General features: G+C 29.5%; 2 protein-coding genes across 11 annotated transcripts in view; one reads left to right on the top strand and one right to left on the bottom strand.

Annotated features, from left to right (window-relative positions):
* Positions 1-24,284, bottom strand: part of Sol1 — a 282,525-nt gene that overhangs the window by 64,097 nt on the left and 194,144 nt on the right. The window lies entirely within an intron of this gene.
* Positions 13,539-15,014, top strand: LOC135265234 (uncharacterized). Of its 5 annotated transcripts, none has more exons than XR_010334789.1 (3): positions 13,539-14,244; positions 14,299-14,400; positions 14,453-15,014. XR_010334789.1 is itself a non-coding variant. In XM_064357809.1 (3 exons), exons 1-3 carry the CDS (start codon positions 13,843-13,845, stop codon positions 14,953-14,955), a joined length of 1,014 nt encoding a protein of 337 aa, XP_064213879.1. In that variant the 5' UTR covers positions 13,539-13,842; the 3' UTR covers positions 14,956-15,014. The 5 variants fall into 5 exon arrangements, 2 of the variants coding, with proteins under 2 accessions (XP_064213879.1, XP_064213877.1); XR_010334791.1 differs by having other exon boundaries at positions 13,539-14,107; positions 14,160-14,244; positions 14,299-15,014; XM_064357809.1 differs by having other exon boundaries at positions 13,539-14,107; positions 14,153-14,244; positions 14,299-15,014.

The following is a 24,284-nucleotide window of genomic DNA, read 5'->3' on the forward strand; positions in this document are numbered from 1 at the left end:
TTAATGTAAATTGCTTTTTAGTTAACAATTTTTTGCTTATTAAAATTTAATAACATTTCTTGTGTGATGTCTGTTGGGTGGATAAATGGTGGATGCGCCGGGATAATAATTGATTAACTTATCTTGAAAAAATGTCTTACTTTTTTGGTACAAGTAACAAGTGGCAAATTTTAAGTAATTCTAACTCAAACAATTCTTAACTAATTTGAGCAAAAAGATAATTAGAAAATTGGTGCTAGCTTTACAAAATAATTAATTAAATAAACATTAAACATAAACGTAAAAATAAACGTAGTTGTGGTGATAGCAACAATTATATTCAAAAATTTATTCTCAAGACATTATTTAAGCATTGCTTGGTTTAAAATGACACAAAAAATTATTAAAGTTTGCTTAATAAAACAAAAGAAATTGTAGAAATGAAATTCTGAGAAAATACGCACACCGACAGGAAGACACTCATTTTTAAGTGACTATTAAGTTTTGAGATACAATAATAAATACTTTTAGCAGACTCACCTTTCATATAATTAAAAAAAATATAAGGGTGTTTACGGTCTAGGAGACAAAACTTTACCTGGTACTAAAAAAATTTAGAAATAAAAATGCAAATAAAAAATTAGAAAATTGTTATTTAAACTTAAAGTTAATATACTATTAAAAAACAAGTTTCATAAGAGCAGTCTTAAAGCACGAATTCAATTTCAAAAACGACATAAATTAAAAAATTAGTGAACTATAGATAGCTGTGACTTTTTTGAGCCTGTATTCAAATTTACAGAAATGTTATTGCTTTTACTCTTAACAGCCAGTCAACTGTTTATTTATTTATTTATGTGAAAATTATGTTTCAGTAAAATTTGAGAAAGGCTAAAACATCTTTTACATCGGAAAGCCTAATTTTAAGAAGCTTTTAACAACCACTTTGTATTTATAAAAGCCCATTTAAAATTAATTATGAAATTGGTTGTTTCATAAAATTCTTAATTTAATCGTTTTACTTCTAATCTTATTTATTTTTTTAAACCTACAATATATCTTTTGTGGTCGTTGTCGGATTTATTTGTTCAAAATTACGTAACGCTCTGAAATGAAATTATAATTAGGTTCGGCAGAATTTATGATAAGGTAACGTTAACAAAATTGCCTTCTGGGGTGATGTATTAGACGGATTGATTTAATTAGATTAATTAAGAAAGTCAGCTCAATTAAACTTTGAGCTCAAACAGATATGTTTACTGCAGTAATAACGAACTAAACTTATTTACAACAACGGCAATAAATGCTTTTGTCTAGTTTGATGAAACGACCATTTCACCTGTTTATTTATAACTTAAGGAACGAGGTGTAATATTAAGTAGTACACATTTGCACGCTAACATCCGCTTATTATTTTTGTCGTAATTAATTAATCGCAACTGCAGGGGAGCGTTTAATTAAAAAACTTTTGCCCACTTGGAAGAAAAATAAACTTCACACTGTGGACCAAGATTTCGGGACTTTTAGCGGGTTGCTTTGAAAGCCTTAAACATTGTAAATATTTTTTCATATAAAGTTTGTTAAATTAGGTGTGTCTGATGTGTACAGGGTGATTCTTTTAAAGCCTTCATTAGAAACTTTTTAACTTCTAATACAGATAGAGCTTTAAAATTTTTATTCGATCGTTTACAAATCGACCATTCTGAGTTCAACTAAATTATTTTCAAAATGGCTAAGCTTTCGGAACTACAAAAAATTAGCGCCAAGTTTGTAATTTTAAACAGTAACCATACATTTTTATTGCATATTTCAATTCACCTTCTCAAGCTGAGTAAAATTTACTTAAGTTGTTGGTACATGTATGTCATTGTTTTTGACATATGTCAATTTTTTAGATAAAATTTTCATTTGTAAAGATTTATCTAAGACATCACAGTCCTTGAATCCTTTGTGATAAGATAATAATCTTTTTTCATTTGATAACCTAAGGTTTGAAAAATTTTCTAGATTTTTCGAAATTATACAACTGTCAAAATCATGGCTAGAATGATTTTTTACAATGGTTTTCAAAAAACTGCTATAACTAAGTTTTTTCTAATAAAACGACTTTATTTTTTTAACAGCAAACGAAGAAATATCGCTATTTATGGTGACTTATCAATACGTCCTATATCTATTTCTTACAGATTAAAAAAACACAAAAAACAAATTTTACTTTATAATTTTCGTAGATAATCAAGTAGACCTTGTAAGTCAACTATTGTCAAAGCAGTAAAACAATAGTATTTAATTATAGTTTATTATAACTTGTGAATTATGTAAAGTAACTCAGTCAGTCTGGCATCAAATTTTGAACTTTTTTAATGGGCTCGTCCCGCAAATCGTAGATTTTGTTAATTTTTATACTTAATGAAACTTCAGAGATCTAAGCCCAAAAATTTGCAAGAATGCCTAAAAAATGAATTTTAACTCATCATGACGTCACAGGCCGAGTACCGCCCACTAGCTTTTTGATTGGTTCACTAACCTGACGTAACAAAATAACGCGTATCCTAGATGCAAGCGCAAAAACAAGCGCAAATCAAAATTTAGGTTATGTTCATGTTCATATAACGTTAAGCGTGTTTTTAGTGGTGTGTGTAAGCAATTATGAGATGGCAATAAGCAAATACAGCATAAACAACATAAGAAATACAAAAATTACCCTAAATCAGTTGATACAACTCATGAAAACGATTGCCCAGGCCTTCTTTAATCATTCTATCGTTGAGGAAGGTTTTAATTCGTCGAAATACTTGAAATAGTAGTAGGCGTTTACAGTGGTTACGCATGCGCGCTTTGAAATAGGAGTAGCTCGGCCTACTACGTCATGCGATCAAATATTGCTTTTTTGGCCTTAATACTAAAAATCTGTTTAAATAAAAATATAAGGGTAATCTAGTTTTGACTATCAAAAAATATTTACTTATTGTAAAGGGTTCACGAGCTGTAATATTTTAAATTAACCCTTACAAATGAAAATTTGTATAAAAAATTGACATACGTCAAAAACTATGACAGATAAAACCATTAACTAGAGTACATTTTAAGCAGTTTCAAGAGGCAAATTCAAAAATGCAATATAAGTAGATGATTACTATTTTAAATTCCAAATTGGTGCCAATTTCTTGTAGTTCCAAAAATTCAGCCATTTTGAAAATAATTTAATTGAACTCAGAATGGTCGAGTTAGACTGTATACAAAATTTTAAACTAGTTTTATAGAAGATAAAAAGTTTCTAATGTAAACCTTAAAAGAATCAGCCTGTATATTTCTAGGTAGATTACAGTTTGAAAGTATTGAAATGCACTTCGTTAAAGTTTCAGTAGTGAAGTAAATTTATAAATTTTTGATTTGTTGCAAAATATTTACGCTTGCTGCGAAATGCTAAAATGTTGTTACACGTTGTTTAATTGTTTTCATATCTTTGCTTCCAAACTTGTTTATTTCTAGTGTTTGCCAATAAAAAAATCGTTTTTGTTTGTGTTGTTCAAATTAATGAAAGAACTTGTATAAGGCAAAGTTTGTGCCTTGTGTTTTTCTGTTGTAATTGTCGAGTAAACATCATTAAGTTGATATTTGAGAGAAAAGCAAAACACACAGTACACAACAAATCAATTTCTGTTTTCATGGATAGTCTATAAAGTTCGTAACAAAATTGAAAGTCGTGGAATCGCTGAACTTTCCTCTTTATAAAAATCCATATCGCTGAGCCGAGTCCATAAAGAAATATTATAATAGTCGCTGGACTTGAAAGAGTGCTGTGTAAATTCAATCGAAGCGATCTATTACTCTCAGACCTCCTACAAAGCTTAGAACGATTATATCGGATGGCAAACTTCAAGTACAATAATTTATCGTCGGAATTTTTTTACATTAACATCGAAAACGAGACGTTCTGTTAAAGCAACGTACCTGTTAGCTTGGCCTTTGCTCTTTTTCTAATAAAAACATGACGAGGGCAAGTTTCACAAAGCTTCGGTCCGGGTTCAAATTTACAGCGGACATTACAATTTTAAATGGAGTAATAGAGTGGAACGAACACACCAACTTTCTTTAGCTCATTCGCTTAGTTTTGGTATTCTGACTCTTTATGACCGGTGGTTTGGAAGCGCAGTACACAACTGCTTTTTTCTAAGCAAATCTAGTTGGAATTTGTGCTTTATACACGATAATTCACATAAATTATTTGAACAACCAGCAAAAAACTAGAGTTGCATGCCTGATAATTTGACACTAGAAATACTACAATGTATTCAAAAATGGTGACAGCAAGGGCTTCGAATCCAAAAACAAAACAATACACAACAACAAAAATCATAGAAAAATAAGGCTCAAATCAGGACAAACCCTATACTTGAAATAACTTTACCTAAAAATGCAAAAAAATGAGTGAAAGGCTAATTCAATAGTTTGACAGAGAAACTACAATTCGGAAGTAAAATTACCGTTGGGGGCGCCACTGAGCTAGGTCGAAAACAGTAACCATAAATGGCGGAAAACTGTTTATTCGGATATCTTGAGCGTTGTACGGATTTTGAGGCTTCACAATTATTGTATTGCCTATGCGGAATGACTATTTTGTCTTTGGTGCAAGAAACAAATGTTGACAAAGTAGAGATGACGAGGAAAATACGAATAACGAATGTTTAGTTCACTTTCTTTATTGGAAAATTATTATAAAGACATTATAAAGCCTACCTTTTGGCATAATTTAACGTTTAAATGTATCAGCAGTTGTTAATCTTAATTGTAGTTTTGTAGATTTACCGAAGTATTTCATAATTTTGTCAGTGGAAAAATTCTAAACTAAAATTCACACACTTCACTAGTTTATTGGTTTCTTGAGCCCAACTTAAAGTTCGCTGTGATCCATTAGTTGTGTTTAATTAGACAAGTGTTTAATAACCCTTTGTAATCAAAATTTAAATCTTTTTCACATTTTATCCACTTTCAAATTTCAACAATAAACACTTTATACCACAGACCCAAGATCAAAGCTAGTATTTACCACCACGTACTTTTAATGTGATTCTTTCTAATATAAGTAATTAACACTATACACGCAAATTTGTTAAACAAGTTATTAAATGTCAACTAAATGTGGAATTACGAAAATTTCGTTACTGTTTTCGACATAGTTCAAAAGTCATCACCAGAGGGCGTCTAGTTAATTTTATTTCCGAATAGTCATTTGGATGAAGCGGCACATTGAATTTGAATTCCATAGCACAGTCCATAGTCAACTTGATGAACAATCATTTTAGAACACATTGTATAAGAGTAAACTCAAGATCTTTCAGAACTAGATTTCAAAATCTTGAATCTTAATCTTGCATCGTAAAATACGCACCGTCATCAAGTGCGGTGTCATAATAGTCACTATTTGTCAAAACATTTTATGAAAATTTTTAGGTTGGCAAGAAGCAAATTCGGGACCGTATTTTTGCAATTTTACAAATTTTAGGAGGCGTTCATGCAAGATTATCTTTATTATCATCCATTTTTTGACAAAATTTGAATAAAACAAAAATTTTAAATAATTTTTTTTCAAAATTTAGACAAAATTTAAATAAAACAAACATTTTAAATAAATTTTTTAGACATCAACGGTCACAAAAATCCTAAATCTACTAAAGTAACAATTTTTGTTTCAAAACAACAAAAAATTATATAAAACACTTGTTTCATAAGATCTTTGAAGCACTCACTAAATTTGTGCTTCAAGGTTGGTCTAATGAAACGTATTTTTTAATTTACTATTAAGCTATCTATTTATAAAATTAATCAAAATTTTTTTTACATACCCTCTTCGCAATATTATACATAAAATGTTTCGTTATTTTTTATTATTTTATTTTATTTTTGTTACTTTCATTGTTGTCCATCTGTTTCTTGTTTTGCGAGCTTGTTCTCGTAAAAAGATAGAATGTTGAAACAAGATTTATTAAAATAGTTGAAGAGCTATGATAGTAACATTGACCGCTGGTATCAGACCAAAAAGTAAAAATTATATGAAAATATTATAATATTTTTTATTTTGAACAGCCTGTATACAAATTAAAATATTATTAGAATGTGCATTATGTATGCTCTATCGTTTAAAAAAAATCAAATTGATAGTTTGCATAAAAAAAAAGTTATGGAGCATGCACGCTCCCCTGAGTCATTCTCTATCTAAAAAAAAATTAACCGGAAAATGCGTTGTTCTGACTTAAAACACTTAAAAGAAGAAAAACAATTCTGTTACGGTATAAAAGGTAGATTATCTCCATATCGAAAATGTAAAAACAACAAGATGGAACATTGAAACAAAATTGTTTAAAATAGTTGAAAGATTATGACGTGACATTGAACGCACTGGAATTAGACCAAAAAGTAAAAAAATAAAATATTTTAAAAACATGATATACCATATTTGAAAAATTAACCAGAAAATGCGTTGACGGTTGACCTGGAATAGTTAAAAAAAATTGAAACGATTCTGTTACGGGATATAAGAAGACTATACCCATATAGAAAATAAAAAAAAACTGATATGAAACGTGTTTTCATGAACATCAGTTCTAAATCTTAATTTCCACATATATTTATTTTATATTTTTAAGTTTAGCCAAGGTTATTCAACATAATCCAGTACAAAAACAAAATATAATAAAAGTAAAATAATTATAATAATACTTATAAAATAGAAAAAGAAGAAATCTATAAACAAAGTTGAAACCAAAAAGAGACAAAAAAAAGAAATTTTTAACCTATCGGTTATCCATAAAATTGATCTATACTACGTTCTTTGTTCTACACTATGCCTAAAATGTTCCGATATTTTTTTATTATTTTATTTTATATTTATCTTACTTTACGTTTCATATTTTGCAAGCTTGTTCTTATCGGAAGAAGACAGAATTTTGAGACACAATCGTTTAAAATAGTTGAAAAGTGAACGCACTAGTACTAGACCAAAAAGTAAAAAAAAATTAAAACATTACAAAATTTCGTTATTCCGCTAATACGAAAAATTAATCGAAAATTGCATTGTTCTGACCTAAAACAGTTAACAAGAATAAAAATGCCTCTGTTAGAGGATATAAGGGCAGAAATTATACTCATATTCAAAATTAAAAAAAATGCTAATTCTATTCTGAATCATAATTTCCATCCCTACTTATTTATTTAGTATTTATTTCTCGATTTTCCTAATTATTATTTGACCAAAATTTAGTCGGGAATACTCAACTTAAACTAAAACAAAAATAAAATCGAAGAAAAGCAAAATGATAATTATACTTGTAAAGGAAAAAAAAAGAAATTTATAACCAAAAATGAAATAAACATAGAAAAATAGATTTTTTTAACCTTTTGGTTATTTATTAAATTAAGCGACCTTATTTCTACATACCCTCGTAATGTTATGCTTAAAATGTTTTGTTTTTTTACTATTTTATTTTTTGTTTATGTTACTTTATTGTATATTTCTTTCATATTATACGAGCCTGTTTTCGGAACAAAGTAGAATTTTGCATACACATATTTAAATAATAATTTAAAAAAATTACGACTATTATCAATCTCCAGACTCTTAACTGAAATGCAAAGGTAAAACCAAGGCCAGTCGACAGAGCAAGAAACATTCTACTGGCTCATTTAGTTAATAAAGGCAAAACTAACCATTTATCTCTCACAGGAACAAAATATGAAACAAAATAAGTCTGAAAGTTTTATTACTACTATTTAAGATAGTTCCTGTTTACAGATAAGTTGAAATTTTGCATACATACGTAATTTTCTTATAAATAAATTTATCAACATTCTGGTAAAATAAGTGTAATTAAGCTCTTCTGCGAAACTATTAAAATAATCTTTTATATTAAATAATAAACGAAAGGTCATTATTATTTGGGCTGTCGTATTTCACATGCAGATATGAACCGAAATAGATTTTTGTATGGAAATGTGATAATGTGATGAAATCGCATCAACTATTGTAGCTGATTTTGCAAAATGATACACTACTATCGTTTAAATATGGGCATAGTCTGTTGTATTATAGCAATTGAATAAACAAGCGCCACTATTGTGAAGTCCAATCATTGAAATCGTCTATGGAGGATTAAATTTGTTTCAACATCACGCCTCACGGTATGTGTTAACTGCAAATCGAGATTTCCCTCTAGACAGTGCAATATTTGTAGCATCGGTTTAGCATTTGGTATAGTTTTAATAACAATAAATAATAAGGGAATTTAATCGTGTGCGTTAGGTAAAATAGTGGCTCTCGGGAGCTTTATAGTTCGCTCGAAATTCACAAATAAATCGAAAAGAAGCCACGAAGCGGAAATTTGTACAAACTGCTCCAACCGCTCCTCTTAACGTAAATTTCGCTGAAACTAGGATCGTCTCAATCTCCGAAAGTTTTAGCGCAAAGTCAGTCTGAAGAGCAAAATTTTGATAATGACGATTTTATCGATCTTGTTGATTTATTAAAAGGTAGCCCAGCCAAATTACATAAATCGGTGGAAAAAATTCCTATAGAATTGAATTTTTTTAACGCTTCCTTTACACTTGGGTAGATACAGGGTGACCCAGGGGTGTATATTCGGACTATAACTTTTTTGTTACTTGAAATATTGCTATGCCGTTTTTATTATGCGTTAGATCGACTTAAAGCACACAAACCATAAATATTTTTATTATACACGGAGTGGTGCACCAAAGTTATGTTTTTAAAATGAAATAGCCAATATATTTTTGCATAATTAGATTCTACAAAAACAAATAATGCAACTTTGTATAAACTATTATGGGTCTATCTCTTTTCGTTTCGAAATTATTCAGCTGTAGCTCTAAAAAAGACCAATTTTAGCAAAATCACAGCGAAGTCGCCTATATTCATTTTCAGCGATAATGTTGCAACAGAAAAACTCAGAATATCCTGTAGTTTTAGCAATATCGACTTTTACTTGAGACGCGGAGGTAATGTACAGGTGTGCCAAAACGCAAAAAATTGAATAACTCATTTTTTTTTAATGAAACACTATGTATTTTATTATATGTATCGATAGCACTTTTTATAAGGTTTCTGACGTTGTGTGGTTTGTATAGCGAATTAGAAATATTTTTTGTTTCTTCTTTTTTAATTTATTTTATTATTAATTCTTGATGAGTAAAACTCATTTATGTATCATGTAATAATTAAATTACTAATGTGATTAGTTACATTAATACATGCAAAAAATATATTACCATTGATTAGATTTTAGAATAACAAATTTTCTTGTAATAAAATTTTTGTTTGAAAAATCTCGAAAAATGTTTTAAATTTGCTTTGCAAACCCTACACTATTAGAAAGCAAAATGTGTAAAAAATACAGGCTGTTCCATTTGAAAAAATTAGTTATTCAACTTTTTGCGTTTTGGCACACCCTGTACATAATCTGCGTGTTTCAAGTAAAAGTCAACTATTTGCTAAAACTGCAAGGTATTCTAAGTTTTTCTGTGGAAAATATGTCGGAAAATATTTCTTAGCGACTTCGTAGTGATTTTTCAAAAATTGGTCTTTTTTATAACGAAAAGTCGAATAATTCTGAAAAAGAGATAATTTATAAAAGTTACATTATTTTTTTATGTAAAATTTAATTATGCAAAAATATATGTGTTGCATATAAAAAAATATAACTTTGGTTCACCAGCCTGTATACAGCACACTGTGTATAATAAAACATTTTTAATTTGTGTACGTTAAGTCGATCTATCGTATAATAAAAAGGGCATATCAATATTTTAAATAGCCAAACAGTTGTAGAACGATTAATTACACACCCCTGGGTCATCCTGTATACAGACTGTTCCGTCTAAATACTATTGAGAGTTCTAGTAAAGATAGTCATCTGAAAATTTGTATATACCTTATAATCTCTTAGGTTCTGCTTAATGAAAATATTTCAACATGGCGACTCTTCCGGTTATAACAAAAGTCGCTATCAACTTTCTTCTTTTAAATGAAAAGCTATTTTTTAATAAGTTTTTAGATTACTAGAGTTATTTTAAGATATTTTCATAAGCTTTTACTATACCTACATTTAGCCGTTTACGAAATATTTAGAGTTTTTGAATTTTTTTTTGGACTTGCACTTCCAGTTCAAAAATCGATAAGTCTGCCATTTTTAAATATTTGAAAATATTTTTTAGCTCATTTGGAAGAGGAAGCCTAGATTTTTCCTTTGATGTTTTAAAATTTCTAAAAACAACAAAACAAATTAAACAAATTAACAACAAATTAAAGTTTTTTAAATCAACATTCAATGAATGTTGTTATGGATACTTGGAGTGGTCCCACCTTAACCTTAAAATTTTTGTGTTTTTAACTTCATTGTCAGTTTTGAAACACTGAAAAAGTCTTCTCTTCTCTTTTAATTCTCCAAATACATATGACTTTGGAATCTACTAAAACTAAGCGCGTTACCAATTTTTTAAATGGCAGGTGCAAATCCAAAAATTTTAAAAAAACCCTAAATATTTATTTCAAAAAACGGTTAAGCTTAAGTATGTAAAAAACTAATCAAAACTCTATTAAAGTAACTCAGCTAATCCAATAACGCAGTGAAATACATAGTCTCCCACTTAAGAAAAGGAAGTTGATAGCGACTTCCGGTATAGCCGGAAGTACCGCCATGTTAAGAATATTATTATTGAGAAGAATTCAACGGATTATAATTGAGTACCAACTCTCAGATAAATATCCTTATTAAAACTTTTAATACTTCTAATATGGGGTTTAGACGGAACAGCCTGTATATAAAAAGTCTCCGAGTGTTGGGCGAGCTCGAGAAGGAGAAAGGGGTTAAAGGTAACATTTTTTGGTTTTTTACTTATATTTTACGATCACGCGTATCAATTTTTGTCATCTTACCAAAATTAAAGTTAATGAAATTTACAAAAAAAATCTACAAAATGGTCCTAGTCTTATTGTTGTAGAACTAACCGTAAGCGAGCTACTAGCTTTTGTTACAGACTGTGTAACTAAATATTAGTATATCATAAGTATTTATATGAAAATAGTGTGTGTAAAGCGTCTCTCAACTAAGCTTAGAGTGCGAAGTAAGGGAGAAAAATACTTTCTTCCCTAGTGCTTTCCAGTTGAAGACCACAACTCAGCATCTGAAGATGATTTAGAAAATATTATAGAATGAACTGTTGGGCTCAATGCATTCAGTTTATTATAAGTTTTATTCAAAACATCTATACTAAATCATCTATTTATTAATATTTTACTAAACAAGACAGTAATTCAGTTTTCAATGTTTGAGATGAAGACAAAAATGCAGCATCTAAAGACGACTCTGAAGACTTCAATGACCCTCATGTCTCCTCCTTTCTCCTCTAATGAAGTGTAACACCCAATAAATTCAATTTATTGTCAGATTCTCTTTTAAAACACATTTTTTAAATGATTATTTCTTTCCAGCCCTATCCGATTATGGTTAGTCCTACAAAAAAATGCTAGCAATTTTTTATAGGAAATATTATCAGGTGTAAACTGACAGGAGTGATCGTTTCCGAGATACAAGTAAAAAACCAAAAAATGTCGTCTTTTTATGATTACTCCAAGTCTAAAAAAAACGTTAAAAAAGTTCAACTTTGTGGGATTTTTTTCCATCGATCGCCTTATTTTTGTCTAATTTAATAGGGTTAAAGTACACAGATGCGAATTTGAATTTTGCATAAAGCCACAAGGATATAAATGACCTCTTGTTCCCTTACCCTTCCTTTAGGGGATATCGCATGACATTTACGCGATACCTTAAGAGGGGAAACACCACAGAACGGACAAACGACCGAATAAAAAACCTTCGGACATCTTTTGTGTCAAAGCGGAGTGAAAACCAAACTCAAAGGGTTTATAAATTTGCCCGAAAAAAAGCCAAGACGACAGTTTCACTGAATAAAAGCCGGTGTGGTTAAACGAACTAACTTTAGTACTTAACCAAATCGGCATTTTTACAGAAAATTACGGGAAATTCGTCTTAATCGGCTAATGAGGAAATAACACTTGACATTTTAATGGGCTCGACGGTGATTAAAGACGCCGGAAAGAAAGCACTGCATCGTACAATAGACTTCATCGCAGTATTAGCTTCAATATGAAACTTTGATAAGCAAAAACACCCTTCGAAAAATTTTCAATAAACTCTCTTCAATTTAAGAGATGAAGGAATTCTCGCAGGATGGCGAACGTGACTTTGCGCTCATTATGCCAAAGAGAAAAATATTTTTTAAATATGCGATGGTCTGAAGCAACTAAAACTACGACGAGGAAAATGTGCATTTGCTAAAAATACGAGTACCTAAAAAAGAGGTCACGCGAACTCTTTGGAGCATAATACAAAATCGAATATGTTTTCCACATTCTCGGATAGTATTGGAGGTTGTAAATTGTATCGTAGAAGATATAAAGCGTGGGAAAAATTGTTATATCTCGGCAAGAAGAATTCAGAGTGTGGAACGATTATATTCGGTCGTAGATATTTTGCTTGCGGTGTAGACTTTTACATCTACATTCACATATTGTACGTGCACTGCAAGATGCAATCTCTCAAGCTGAAAAGAATTTTGGATAGCGTGTAGGCATGCACAAAGGCCGAGGATTTTATCGTTTTATCGATGATAACATGCAGTGGGAAATCACTGATAGAAGAGCGGAGTGCTTTAAATTTTTAAAAGGTACAAAGCTGAGACAAATTAAGATAATGGTTTAGTCAATAAACGCTCTAAAAAGGATTATTAAATTATGTATTTTTAATTTACTTTAAACTCTAAAAAAGCGTAAATGATTTTATAAGTGCGCTCTTAAAGTTAATACTGTTGACAAAATGTTGACAAAAACTTAACATTTTGCACGTTGAGTTATAACGAGGTAAATGTCTAATTAAATTGTGATTTTTTTACATTGATGCACTTTGTCCTCGTTCTTCAAACAATCTACAACCATTTTTCAAGAAATCCAATCAAAGCTTTTATGATGCATAACACATAACTCTTCAAAAATATACTTAGAAATGAATCATTTCTTTCCGAAAAGAACAATAAAATCTTTATGTTCTTGAGAAAAACGAGGATAATTATTTATTTACTAATTTAAAGGTTATTGCTCATATTTGTTATTGCAAACCTAATAACCTAATACAATGTGTTTTTAAATGATTCTCTCTAGTCGTCACTCGTCTGTGAATTTTTCATGTAAAATCAGAAAATGCGGCTTCATATAACTAATGATAGGCATTTAGACATAATAGAATATTTCCATTCTCCACTTATTAAGTCTTCAATTCGAAAATAAACTTCAATAATAAGAGTGTTTTCTTGTACAGTGTAACAATTTAGTTGCATTTTAACAAAATTAAAAAATATATATTAAATTTCTCAACTGACAGATTTGACATTTTTTGACAGAAGATTCAATTGAGCAGAGCGGCACAATTCATTTTACATGCAAACCTATTTCAAAGATGAGAATCATTTAAAATAGTAATTTTTGTATTAAGTGCGCGAAATGAGTGTTTTTTTAATGGCGCCTGAGAATGTTATTTTAGTCGAGACCGCCAGGTCGAGACCTAAAAGACATTCGAAGGCGCCATTAAAACATGAATTTCGCCACGAAATACAAACAACGTTTTTTCTACAGCCTCCAGATGAAGAAAAAAGTAACAGAAATTAGTTGGAACAAAATGGTCTGATAAATCGAGTTGCTTGCATGGTTACGATGATAAATAAAAGTGATAGTTGCGAAAAATTTGTCACAATAGGTATTTTTGTTGAAGAAGTGTGATGGATTTTAGCAGCGAAAACGAAATAGATGCAATTGCAAGCGCGGCAGTGTCGAATCTTTTGCCTGCTAAATCAAGACCGCAGTACGAAAAAACGTATCTTCAGTTTCGGCAGTGGTGTTCTATGAAAAAGATTGATCAAGTAACGGAAAATGTTTTGTTGGCGTATTTGGAAGAAAAGTCTACCACCTTAAAGCCACCAACACTCTGGGCCCTTTATGCGATGTTGAAAGCCACCTTAAACGTTAAAGAGAATATCGATACACGTAAGTTTCCGAAGTTAGTGCCCTACCTGAAAAGCAAAAGCGTAGGTTACAGAAGCAAGAAGTCGCAAATTTTAGACAAAGAAGACATTAGCAAGTTTATTAATGAAGCAGATGACAAGATATATTTACTGATGAAGGTAAACTTATCATATTAGTGTAATACAAATCAAAACAACTCGTTTTATTTATAGACTGTGCTAATTTTGGGTATATCGGGAGCCCTTCGACGTGAAGAATTAGTTAAAATGAAGCTAACTGACATAGAAGATAAACAGTCTGTCTTAATTGTGAAGGTGCCTGATACAAAAACCCACTGCGAACGAATATTTACTGTTTCAAATTTAGAAAATATAGAAATTGTCAGAAAATATAGAGCTTTGCGGCCTCCACGGGCGACTAGTGACCGTTTATTTTTAAAGTATACCAACGGAAAATGTGTGAATCAAAATGTTGGAATTAACAAAATCGGAGAGATACCAAGTTTGATTGCAAAGTGGCTTAACAAAGACGAACCTAAAAAATATACTGGTCACTGCTTCAGAAGAAGCTCTGCCACTCTTTTGGCGAATGCTGGAGGTGATCTAATTTCAATTAAACGTCATGGGGGCTGGAGAAGCAGCACAGTGGCAGAAAGTTACATCGAGGACTCTTTGAATAATAAAATTGAAATTGCCAATAAAATTCAACCTTCTTCCTCCACAGAAGAAAACAAAATCACTCAACCTTCTACATCGGCTTCTTTTAATGGCGAAAATAACTTTCATTTACAAGCGTCTTCACTCAGGCCTCTGGGGATAAACGGGGGCACGTTTTCGTCATGCACATTTAATTTTCATATGTCAAAGTAAATATCTATTATTATTGTTTTGTAATATTGTTCTGTATAATTATAAAACCTTTAAAACTACCTCTCATTATCGATCCGTCTCTTCATTTCGGTTGCTGTTGATGTCTTTTCGTGTTACTAAAATTGTAACAGAAATAAGTTGGAACAAAATGATCTGAAAAATCGAGTTGCCTGCACAGTTAAAAAATATTATTTTTTCACTGTGAAACCGTGAAAAAATAATATTTTTTCACAGTGAAAAAACGTCAAACTTCGCGCATAGGTAACCATGCATAAATGTCACGATTTTTTGACGGCTGTAGAAAAACATATTTTACTACTATATTGAAAAAAAAACACAAATATTTCTGTAGTGAGCTGTGTTTAAGTTACTAATTTTGATTCGATTTTTGTGTTTTCACATAGAACATGAACTTTAAGAAAGGTTTGGTTAAAATACAGACCAAGCGATTTTTTAAAATTTTAATCTAGTTATCCATGACAGTTCCGTCAACAGTGAATCGTATTTCGTAACTAGCTTCAGAATCGCTTTATCTGTCAATATGTCCAAAATGATCACTGAAGAACATAAAAAAAATAATGCTGGAATCCTATTTCTGCAATTGTCAACGTAATTGTTATTCCAGAAAATCGCACTGTTTAAATAATTTTCTAAATATTTCATTTGTTTTTCATAAGACAAGAAAACATTCTTCCTAGAAACAAAAGAACTTTTTTTGCTGCTGTATATTTAGTTATTTCATGTTCATGTTTTAGTTGGCTATCATACCTAATATTTTCTGATAAAAAACCTAATTGTTTTATGAACATAAGATGTCTCACGTTTGCACAACTATGGTGTGTTTTGATGTTCACATCTGTTTCTAGTATTTTGAAAATAAATAATAATTAAATTTTCTTACAAATTGTGATGCACAGTCACGATCATAAAAAATGTCAATTTAGTGTTTTTACTTTCTAAATGTAATTCATTTCCTCAAAATGGTTTAAACTGTATTACGTAAATCGGATGCGAAATTAGTTAATGTGTTAAGTTTTTAAGACCTAGTTTGTGTAAACATATTTAACGGAGGGATAATAAAATTAAACCTCAGTTAAAACATGACCAATTAGATACGCACTAACTTAGCAGCTGAAAGAGATAAAATTTAACTGAAGTTTAATGTTACCAGAAGAATAATATTTTTTATTATGATTTGCAACTAACCAACGTAATTATTTGTTTAGGTGTTTAAAACAGTTGATTTACTGAAGACGAATTATTAAACTTTATTGCAGAATTAGACCAATTCGAATTTAGTCGTCAAGTTATTAAATTAATCAGAAACTAAAATTTGAGTATAATCAAATGTTATGTAAATACATATGCTATGAGTTTTATTCAAATTTTAAGGTAATTTAATAATAATACAAAACAAAGGCAAATAACTCATTATAAGCAGGTTTTAATTGAAATTAAAGGTTAATTCGCAATTAACTTGACGTTTGTCAATGCAAAATAAATTATAACACTATTTATTGCAATTAATAATATAATTAAAACATAAGTAACTTTAGCAACACAAAAAAAGATGATCCTTTTTACCACTACTCATTCAACAACAGTGCAAAGCTTGTTTAACCGGTATATGGAAAAAATGAGCATTCTTAATTAAAATTTTTATGAAAATATTGGTCCATCCCATTTTTCAACTCTTTAGTGATAATTGATAAAGAGTGACAAAAAGAAAAGTCCCATCAATGACGGCGTCTACAATTAATTGGCGTTATTTCTATTTTGTTTACAAAAAAACACACCTCAAAACGTTAGAATAGCTTTAATGATGTGTATTTTATTTATTTTATTATAGTCACCTAGAAAGTAATGCACTTGAATAAATCATCATCTCTCTTAGTTTGAAATACCCGCAATATTTAGGTAATAAAAAATTAAAATTATATTTTCGTTAGAAAGATACATATTATTCGTTACTCACTTCACGCGATAATGCCATTTTTTATCTATAGGTCTATAGAACCTTCGCGACTAATCTGGTTTTCGTCAATGGCAATTGGTTACAATTAAATTTTATAAATGACTTTTTTTCAAAAATAAAAACCATTTCGTAACTTTTTAATGTTCCCAAAAGGTTATTGTAAAAAAAATTCCGTATTTTTACTGCGTCTTCGTACTGATTTAAAAATAGTCGGTTAAAATATATACGTGTAGTACAAGAGCAGTTTGGATCGATCTAAATTAATTTTTTGTTGTGAAATGAAAAAAAATTTAGAAAAAACAATTTTATGTCTGCTAAGCGTTATTAGAACCAAATATAAATGCGTTCGTAAGGACGTATTTGAAAAATGAATATGGAGAAACTGTTTACATTAAATTAATTTTTTTAATTTTTTGTGCAACAATGTTTTTCCATATGTTCAGATATATTTTGTTGGTGATGTAATAAAAAGTAAACAAACGAAAAAATGCAATAATATTAGTGAGTTTTATTATTAGTATCAATATGTAGGTACAATGCCAGTTTGAGTGGAAATTTATACAAGGTGTGTTTTTTATAATATGTTTAAAAATGAATTGTGCAGAGTGGATTATAAACTACAGAAACTTGGTATAAACATGTACAAATAATGTAATATAGCATATAAAAATTTAATAATTACTGCTAACATTTTGTTAAACTTAACAATTCCCTCGCAAATACCTATAAAATAATGTGGAAATTTTTGAGTTAACCCTCAACTATACAGGGTGTATTAGAAATACGTGTGTTAATTTTACCACGTAAAAAAACTCGAGTACAAAAACTTTTCTATACAGGGTGACACAAGGATATGTATAGCTTTTTTGCTATTTAAAATATTGTTTTTATTATACAATAGATTGACTTAAAGTAGAGAAACTAAAAATATTTCTATTATACACAAGGTAATGTATACAGGGCGATAAAACTAAATTATATTTTTTTAAATCGAACACAAATATTTTTGCATAATTAGATTCTACACAAAAAATAATATAACTTTGTATAAATCATTATAGGTCTAGTTATTAAATTTTTCGTCAAAAAAAACAATTTTTGAAAAATACCTACGAAGTCGCTTACAACAAAAATTAGTATATATTGAAATTTTTGCAAATAGTCAACTTTTATTTAAAACACGCAGATAACGTACATGGTGTGACAATGCAAAAAGTTAAATAACTATTTTTTTTTGGACACCATGTATTTTTTACACGTATTGATAGCATTTTGCATAAGCTTTTTAATGGTATAAGGTTCGCATAGCAATTTTAAAACATTTTTCGAGATTTAAAAAAAAATATTTTATTACGAGAAAATTTGTTATTCAAGAATCTGATAAGTCAAATGGTAATTCATTTTTTAATATGTACTAACGTGACTAATTACATTAATTATTTAATTATTACTTTAGACATAAATAAAGTTTACTCATCAAGAAATAATAAAATAAATAAATAAAGAAAACTTTTTTAAACATTTTAAGAAATATTTCTAATTTGCTATACAGGCTGCTCAAAAACTGGCGCACCAACTCAGTGGTACGTTATTGAGAAGCAAGTGCAGATTACGGGAAAAATGTTGAAAAAAATTCCTAATGTTATATTTTAAAAAATGTGGAGCTACAAACTTATTGTGTTAACTTCTTTAGTTTTCATTATTTTTTTATATTTTTATGTTTCATACCAGGTAATCGTTCCGTAACAAAACGATGAATAATTATTTTAAAATTTACTATCAGATTTTAGCAGTTTTTTTAATTTAAAACAATAAAATTCATCCAAAAAATCACAATGTGTAGATGTGCCAACACTGGGAATTATTTCCTAGGAAACCGTTTCAAAAATAATTTATTTCTATTGTTGCTCAAATTCTGATCATGACTGTTGACAACGTTGCCACATATCATTTACCTAAAATTAGTTATTTATCAATAACTTTAATACAAAGAATTTTTTTACTATTTTTACCATTATATGTAACCACTTCTCTACCACACACCATTGAGTTGGTGCGCCAGTTTTTGAGCACGCTGTATAAACCGCATATTGTTAAAAAGCTTTAAAAATGCTATCGATACATATAAAAACTACATGTTGTTTCATTTGAAAATAATGAGTTATTCAACTTTCTGTGTTTTGGCACACCCTGTACATTATCTACGTGTTTCAAGTAAAAGTCGACTATTGTTAAAACTACAAAATATTCTGAGTTTTTTTGTGGCTATTTTATTGGAAAATATTTATAGATGAAAAAAATATTTTTTTTGTGGACTCTAAGTCAATCTATCGGATAATAAAAACGGCATGTAACAAAAAAGTTATAGACCGATTACGCACCCCTGGGTCACCCTGTATATAAAATTTTGCTAATTTTTTATTATTTTCACTGTTCAAAAAAAAATGATTTGTTTGTTGTGCTCTGTTAAAATTAACATACCCTCATACACCCTGTATATTTACTTCTAATAAATCGTAGAATAATTTATTACTCGTAAATACACAACAATTTACATATATTTTTTGGTGTTTTAAGCTTTTTTTGTAAAAATTGATTTAAAAAAACAAAACCAAAACCAAAAAACAAAAACAAAAATAAATACTGGAAATAAAAATAAAAGACAGTTTGTTATTTATTCATTTTCATTATGCTTTAACTCCTTTTTGTACTACATCTTGCACTGTGGCTATAAGTCATTGCCTTGAAGCCGCATCAACAGCGTATAAAATCCTTCATTATGCTCAACTTCTTGACCGTGAATAATTCACTTCTTGCATTAGCGCCAGAAATGGTGTCATTTAGTGAAAAGTTGGCGCGATTAAGGAAACACGCTCATAGAACGCGTTGAACTTATTGTCCTCGAGCATGAGAGCCAGAGTCGCATTGTCCTTTTAGGACCACTCCAGTTACTTCATCAAAATAATTGATTAGCTGTGTCAGCAGAGTAGGGAGGTTAAGGGTGTTAAAGTTAAAAGCGTAGGCGACTGTTTGTCTACAGCTGAAGTGTCCCGGAAAACATGCACAAGCCTCCGGAACACCCGGTCTTCGACGCTACGTGCAAATTGCGATAAAGCACTTCTGAACAAACAGAAGATAGCATAACTAAATGCACCCTTGTCCTACAGACTTGGCTTTTTTGTCATTTGGTTCTACTACATGCCGTGACCAGTTCTGATGCCAGAAGCACTTTTATAACGAGCCGAGTGTAATTAGGCTTTTTGTTTGACTTTTTGGGGACGAAAAATGAAAGCATTTTTCAGCTTGAAATTACGTTTTGTTTCGTACTAGTCTCTAATACTTAAATTGCTTTGAAACGATTTGAAGACAATTCTGCTTATGCAGCAACGTTTGGGATAAAACACCGCTCTACAGTTTACTAAGAGTTAGATGATAGGGACGACCCTTTGCAGTTGATGAAATAAAGGTTCCAATGTTTTAGTCTTTAATGCTCTTCGCTGAATTGTATTTTATTACCTAAGCTTCTGTAAAACGAAGGTGGTAAGTGCGATTATTTTATTGTTTGTTTACTAGGACAAAATAGGCTCCCACTGAAATACAGGATATTAAAAAGGAATATAAAATATTTATGGAAGTAATAGGTAGTATGGACTAAAATAAACAAATAAATGTGAAAATAAAATAATAAATGTTTACAAAGTACTTAACAAGGTAAAAAATAATAATAAAAACACTGCAATTAATGTTTACAGCCGCCTGTAAAAACATGTATGTATAAAATATTAAAATGCTTGTAATCTGCCTTATATTGATAGTCTTTTGTTAGTCATTTGAATTAAACTTTTAATAAAAATCAAAACTTTCAATTTTTTAAATAATTATAATTTTTTAAATGTTTTAATCTTTTCAAACTTTGTCAGTGAATAAGAACAATATTTGTTATTAAGCGTCATTATCAAAAGCATAAATAAATTTTCGTTTTTATATAATTATCTAATAGGATTAAACATTCATTCAACAAATTTTTTATTCGTTTGAAATGTTAACCTACTAAAAACAATTACAAAATGTTGGCTAATTTTTTTAATTTTTGATTAATTTATTACCACCATTTAAAATGAAATTTTTTTTAGTCGATTAATTAATCGTATAAACTTTTATGTGACGTCCAACTGTGGTTGGAATGAGCTATTTTATTAATGTATTTGTTAAGTTATTTTCTTACATTGTCCTGTAATTAGAGAATGTGCCCGTCTCGCAATTTATTTAACTTCATTTTTGAAAAAAAAAGTTAAGTTACCCTTGTTTTTTCATTTTAATAGATTTTCAATATCAAAGCCAAAAAAAAACAATTTTTGAGGGCGTGACGTAGTAGGCCGAGCTAATCCCATTTCAAAGCGCGCATGCGCATTCACTGTAAACGCATATGACTATTTCCAGGAATTTCGACCTTCCTCAACGATAGAATGATTAAAAAAGGTCTGGAAGCTGGTTTTCATGATTTCTATCAACTTTTGAGTTGCGTCATGATGACTTAAAATTTTTTATTGGTATTTTTGCAAATTTTGGGGCATAAATCTCGTAGAAATTAACAAAACTTACAAATTTGCGGGACGAGCCTATTCGGTTGGGTAATAATCATTGTTATTATTATTATTACTAACAGTTAAAAAAATTAAACAAAAACAAAATTAAGAGATATTATATAACATAATAAAATGCCAATGTTCCTTTTAACTCTTATGTATAGTTAATTATGTTACAGCTATTTCGGCCATTACGCCATCATCAGACCTACAGAAAATTCATTACTTACTCTAGAATTATTAACAATTAAAATCTGACGTAACATTATCACGTGGTTGGCCTGATAACCTCTACCTGAATGAATTTAACCATAAAATTGCAAACAAACACTGAAATTAAAAAACAATTTATAGTTGATTTTCCAAAATATTTTACATTAGTTTACATAAAAATAGTTTCACTTTTTTGGATAGTATTGACAAAACTGACGTTTGAATGTGAGTGTGTAAATATTTTAATATGTTTTTGATACTTATCGTTCAATAACTCCTAAACCATTAGATATAATATAACCGTATTAAATTTATCATAGTTGGAAACTATTTTAATAATTTGTGTTTTTCTCCTAATTATTGTTCTTCAATTAATATTTTTTGAGTAAATTGCAAACAAATTCAAAAATTAAAAAAATGCAACTTAATAACTATTGAGAGGAAGTTCTTGTTTTGTGTACCTTTTCTGGGGTTTATACAATGTGTTCAAAAATGGTTGTTCATCAAGTCACCTATGAAATTTTAACGTAATCCGCCGCTTAATTGAAATTGTGACAGATACATTAAAAAAATGCCAAAAAGACTTTAAATCCAAAAACAAAAAAAAACAACAACAAAAATTCCGTAAATATAAAACACAAATTAAAACAAACCCTAAAACAACTTTGCAGACAAATGTAAAAAAGTGAGTCTGGCAGGGAAACTACAATAGGTCAGCTTGATGAACAATCATTTTTGAACACATTGTACTTTATGTAATCAAAACACATTTTCTCTCTCAGATTTGTATATATTTATTTTTGGAAAACTAGTTTCTGGTAATTTCTCTTCTACAATAGGTCAGCTTGATGAACAATCATTTTTGAACACATTGTACTTTATGTAATCAAAACACATTTTCTCTCTCAGATTTGTATATATTTATTTTTGGAAAACTAGTTTCTGGTAATTTCTCTTCTTCAGTTTCCATTTCAAATGTTTTTACACAATATCTACATGCATTTTTTACTTAATAGATTAAAAATTATTAAAAAATAGTGATGTTAGTACTGACAACAGACATTAGTGACGTAGTTAAAATGTTAAAATGCTTATAATCTGCCCTTTACATAATTATGTATTTTTAAATGTTTCAAAATTTTAAATATTGTCTTTAAAATTTAAAATTTAAATTTAAATTTATGTCTTTTGTTTTTATTTCATTATGTAGTAATAGAATTAATTTTTTATTCAACTAACTTTTAATTTTTTTTATTTTAATTTACTAAGAATATCTTCAAATTTTGTCTAATTTTTTTAAATCTTAATCTATTTATTTCCTCCATTTAAAATTTAGAACAATTTTTTTAGTAGATTTATTAATCTACTGTCGGTTCGCGCTGTTTCCGCAAAATACGAATTTAAAAATACAAAAAGTATGACGTCATAATAATATTTTTTAATAACATACTAATTACATAACATACATAATAATAACATACTAATCTTAGTAAAATAACCTAGAAAATAAATAGCGTCTACAAAATATCAAAAGTCCAACTTTACTAATAAATGAGTTACAGAAAACGGGAGCTGAGCTGAGCCACCCTGTAGGTAAAAAGCATAAAGTCACCCTCTCCGTTTGAAATCTAAGTTTGTACACTGTTCAAAAATATTTTTCTGTAAACGGCGTTGTTGAATTCTATTACAAATAAGTGAAAATTGGAATTTAAAAAAACAATAAAAAATAATCGCATAAATAAAATACTAATAAATGTCACTTTTGTCAAATCTGGAGTCCAAAATTGTTAGGACCGTCCTAAATCTTTCTGTCTTATTTGAAAAATTTAGTTATACGTTATAAATAAATGGTTAATTTACAAATTGAATTCTCGGTGGGAAACGGTCAGTGCTTTCATATTTTTGGAACTTTAAATCAATCGCTGTTTTTCTAACGTTCCTCGTTTCTGTTTTCCTTTTTCAGCCGAATTAACAGCGACAGAGGCAAACAAATATATGACACGACCGGGATTGGCCTTTTGGGTCTATCGAGGATTGTGTCTGCCACGATTAATAAAACTGCTAGCAGCCTGCGCGAATTGTTTTACATTATCCTTTTTCACGCCCAACTGTGCCATTATTTTTATTTTCGAGCAAACTTAATTATTTTGCAGTATTGATTTTGAATCAAATTTGATTGGCAATCAAAATAAGCCGCTTTTTGTAGTGATATATGAATCATAACTAACAGCCAAATTAATTTAGTGAGTACAAGGAGATTTGTTATCGTTATATGAAATATATCGGACGAGTAACTGAATCGACACGTATCGTGGGTAAATTCACACATTGTTAGCTTGCAGACATTCAATTCAACACTTCGTGACTTCATCCTCGCTTGAGATCCTCAGCTATTGACTGGGGGCTTTCCACGACTTAGCAAAATAAACAGCAAAATGTTTATGACCGCCCTTAAATACCACACTTGGTGGTATTAAAACGCTAGCTTTTGATTTCGCGACAAATGGAGGGCCTTGAAATTGACTGACTTAATTATAAAATACAGGGTGAGTCAA

This window comes from Tribolium castaneum, chromosome 7, assembly GCF_031307605.1.
Source record: "Tribolium castaneum strain GA2 chromosome 7, icTriCast1.1, whole genome shotgun sequence".
Lineage (NCBI taxonomy): Eukaryota > Metazoa > Arthropoda > Insecta > Coleoptera > Tenebrionidae > Tribolium > Tribolium castaneum.

What these genes read in the sequence shown, in the direction of transcription:
- LOC135265234 (XM_064357807.1), top strand. Translation starts at nt 13,843, where the DNA reads ATGGATTTTAGCAGCGAAAACGAAATAGATGCAATTGCAAGCGCGGCA. An exon ending in AGATATATTTACTGATGAAG is followed by an intron (nt 14,245 to 14,298) that starts GTAAACTTATCA and finishes TTTTATTTATAG; the next exon opens with ACTGTGCTAATTTTGGGTAT.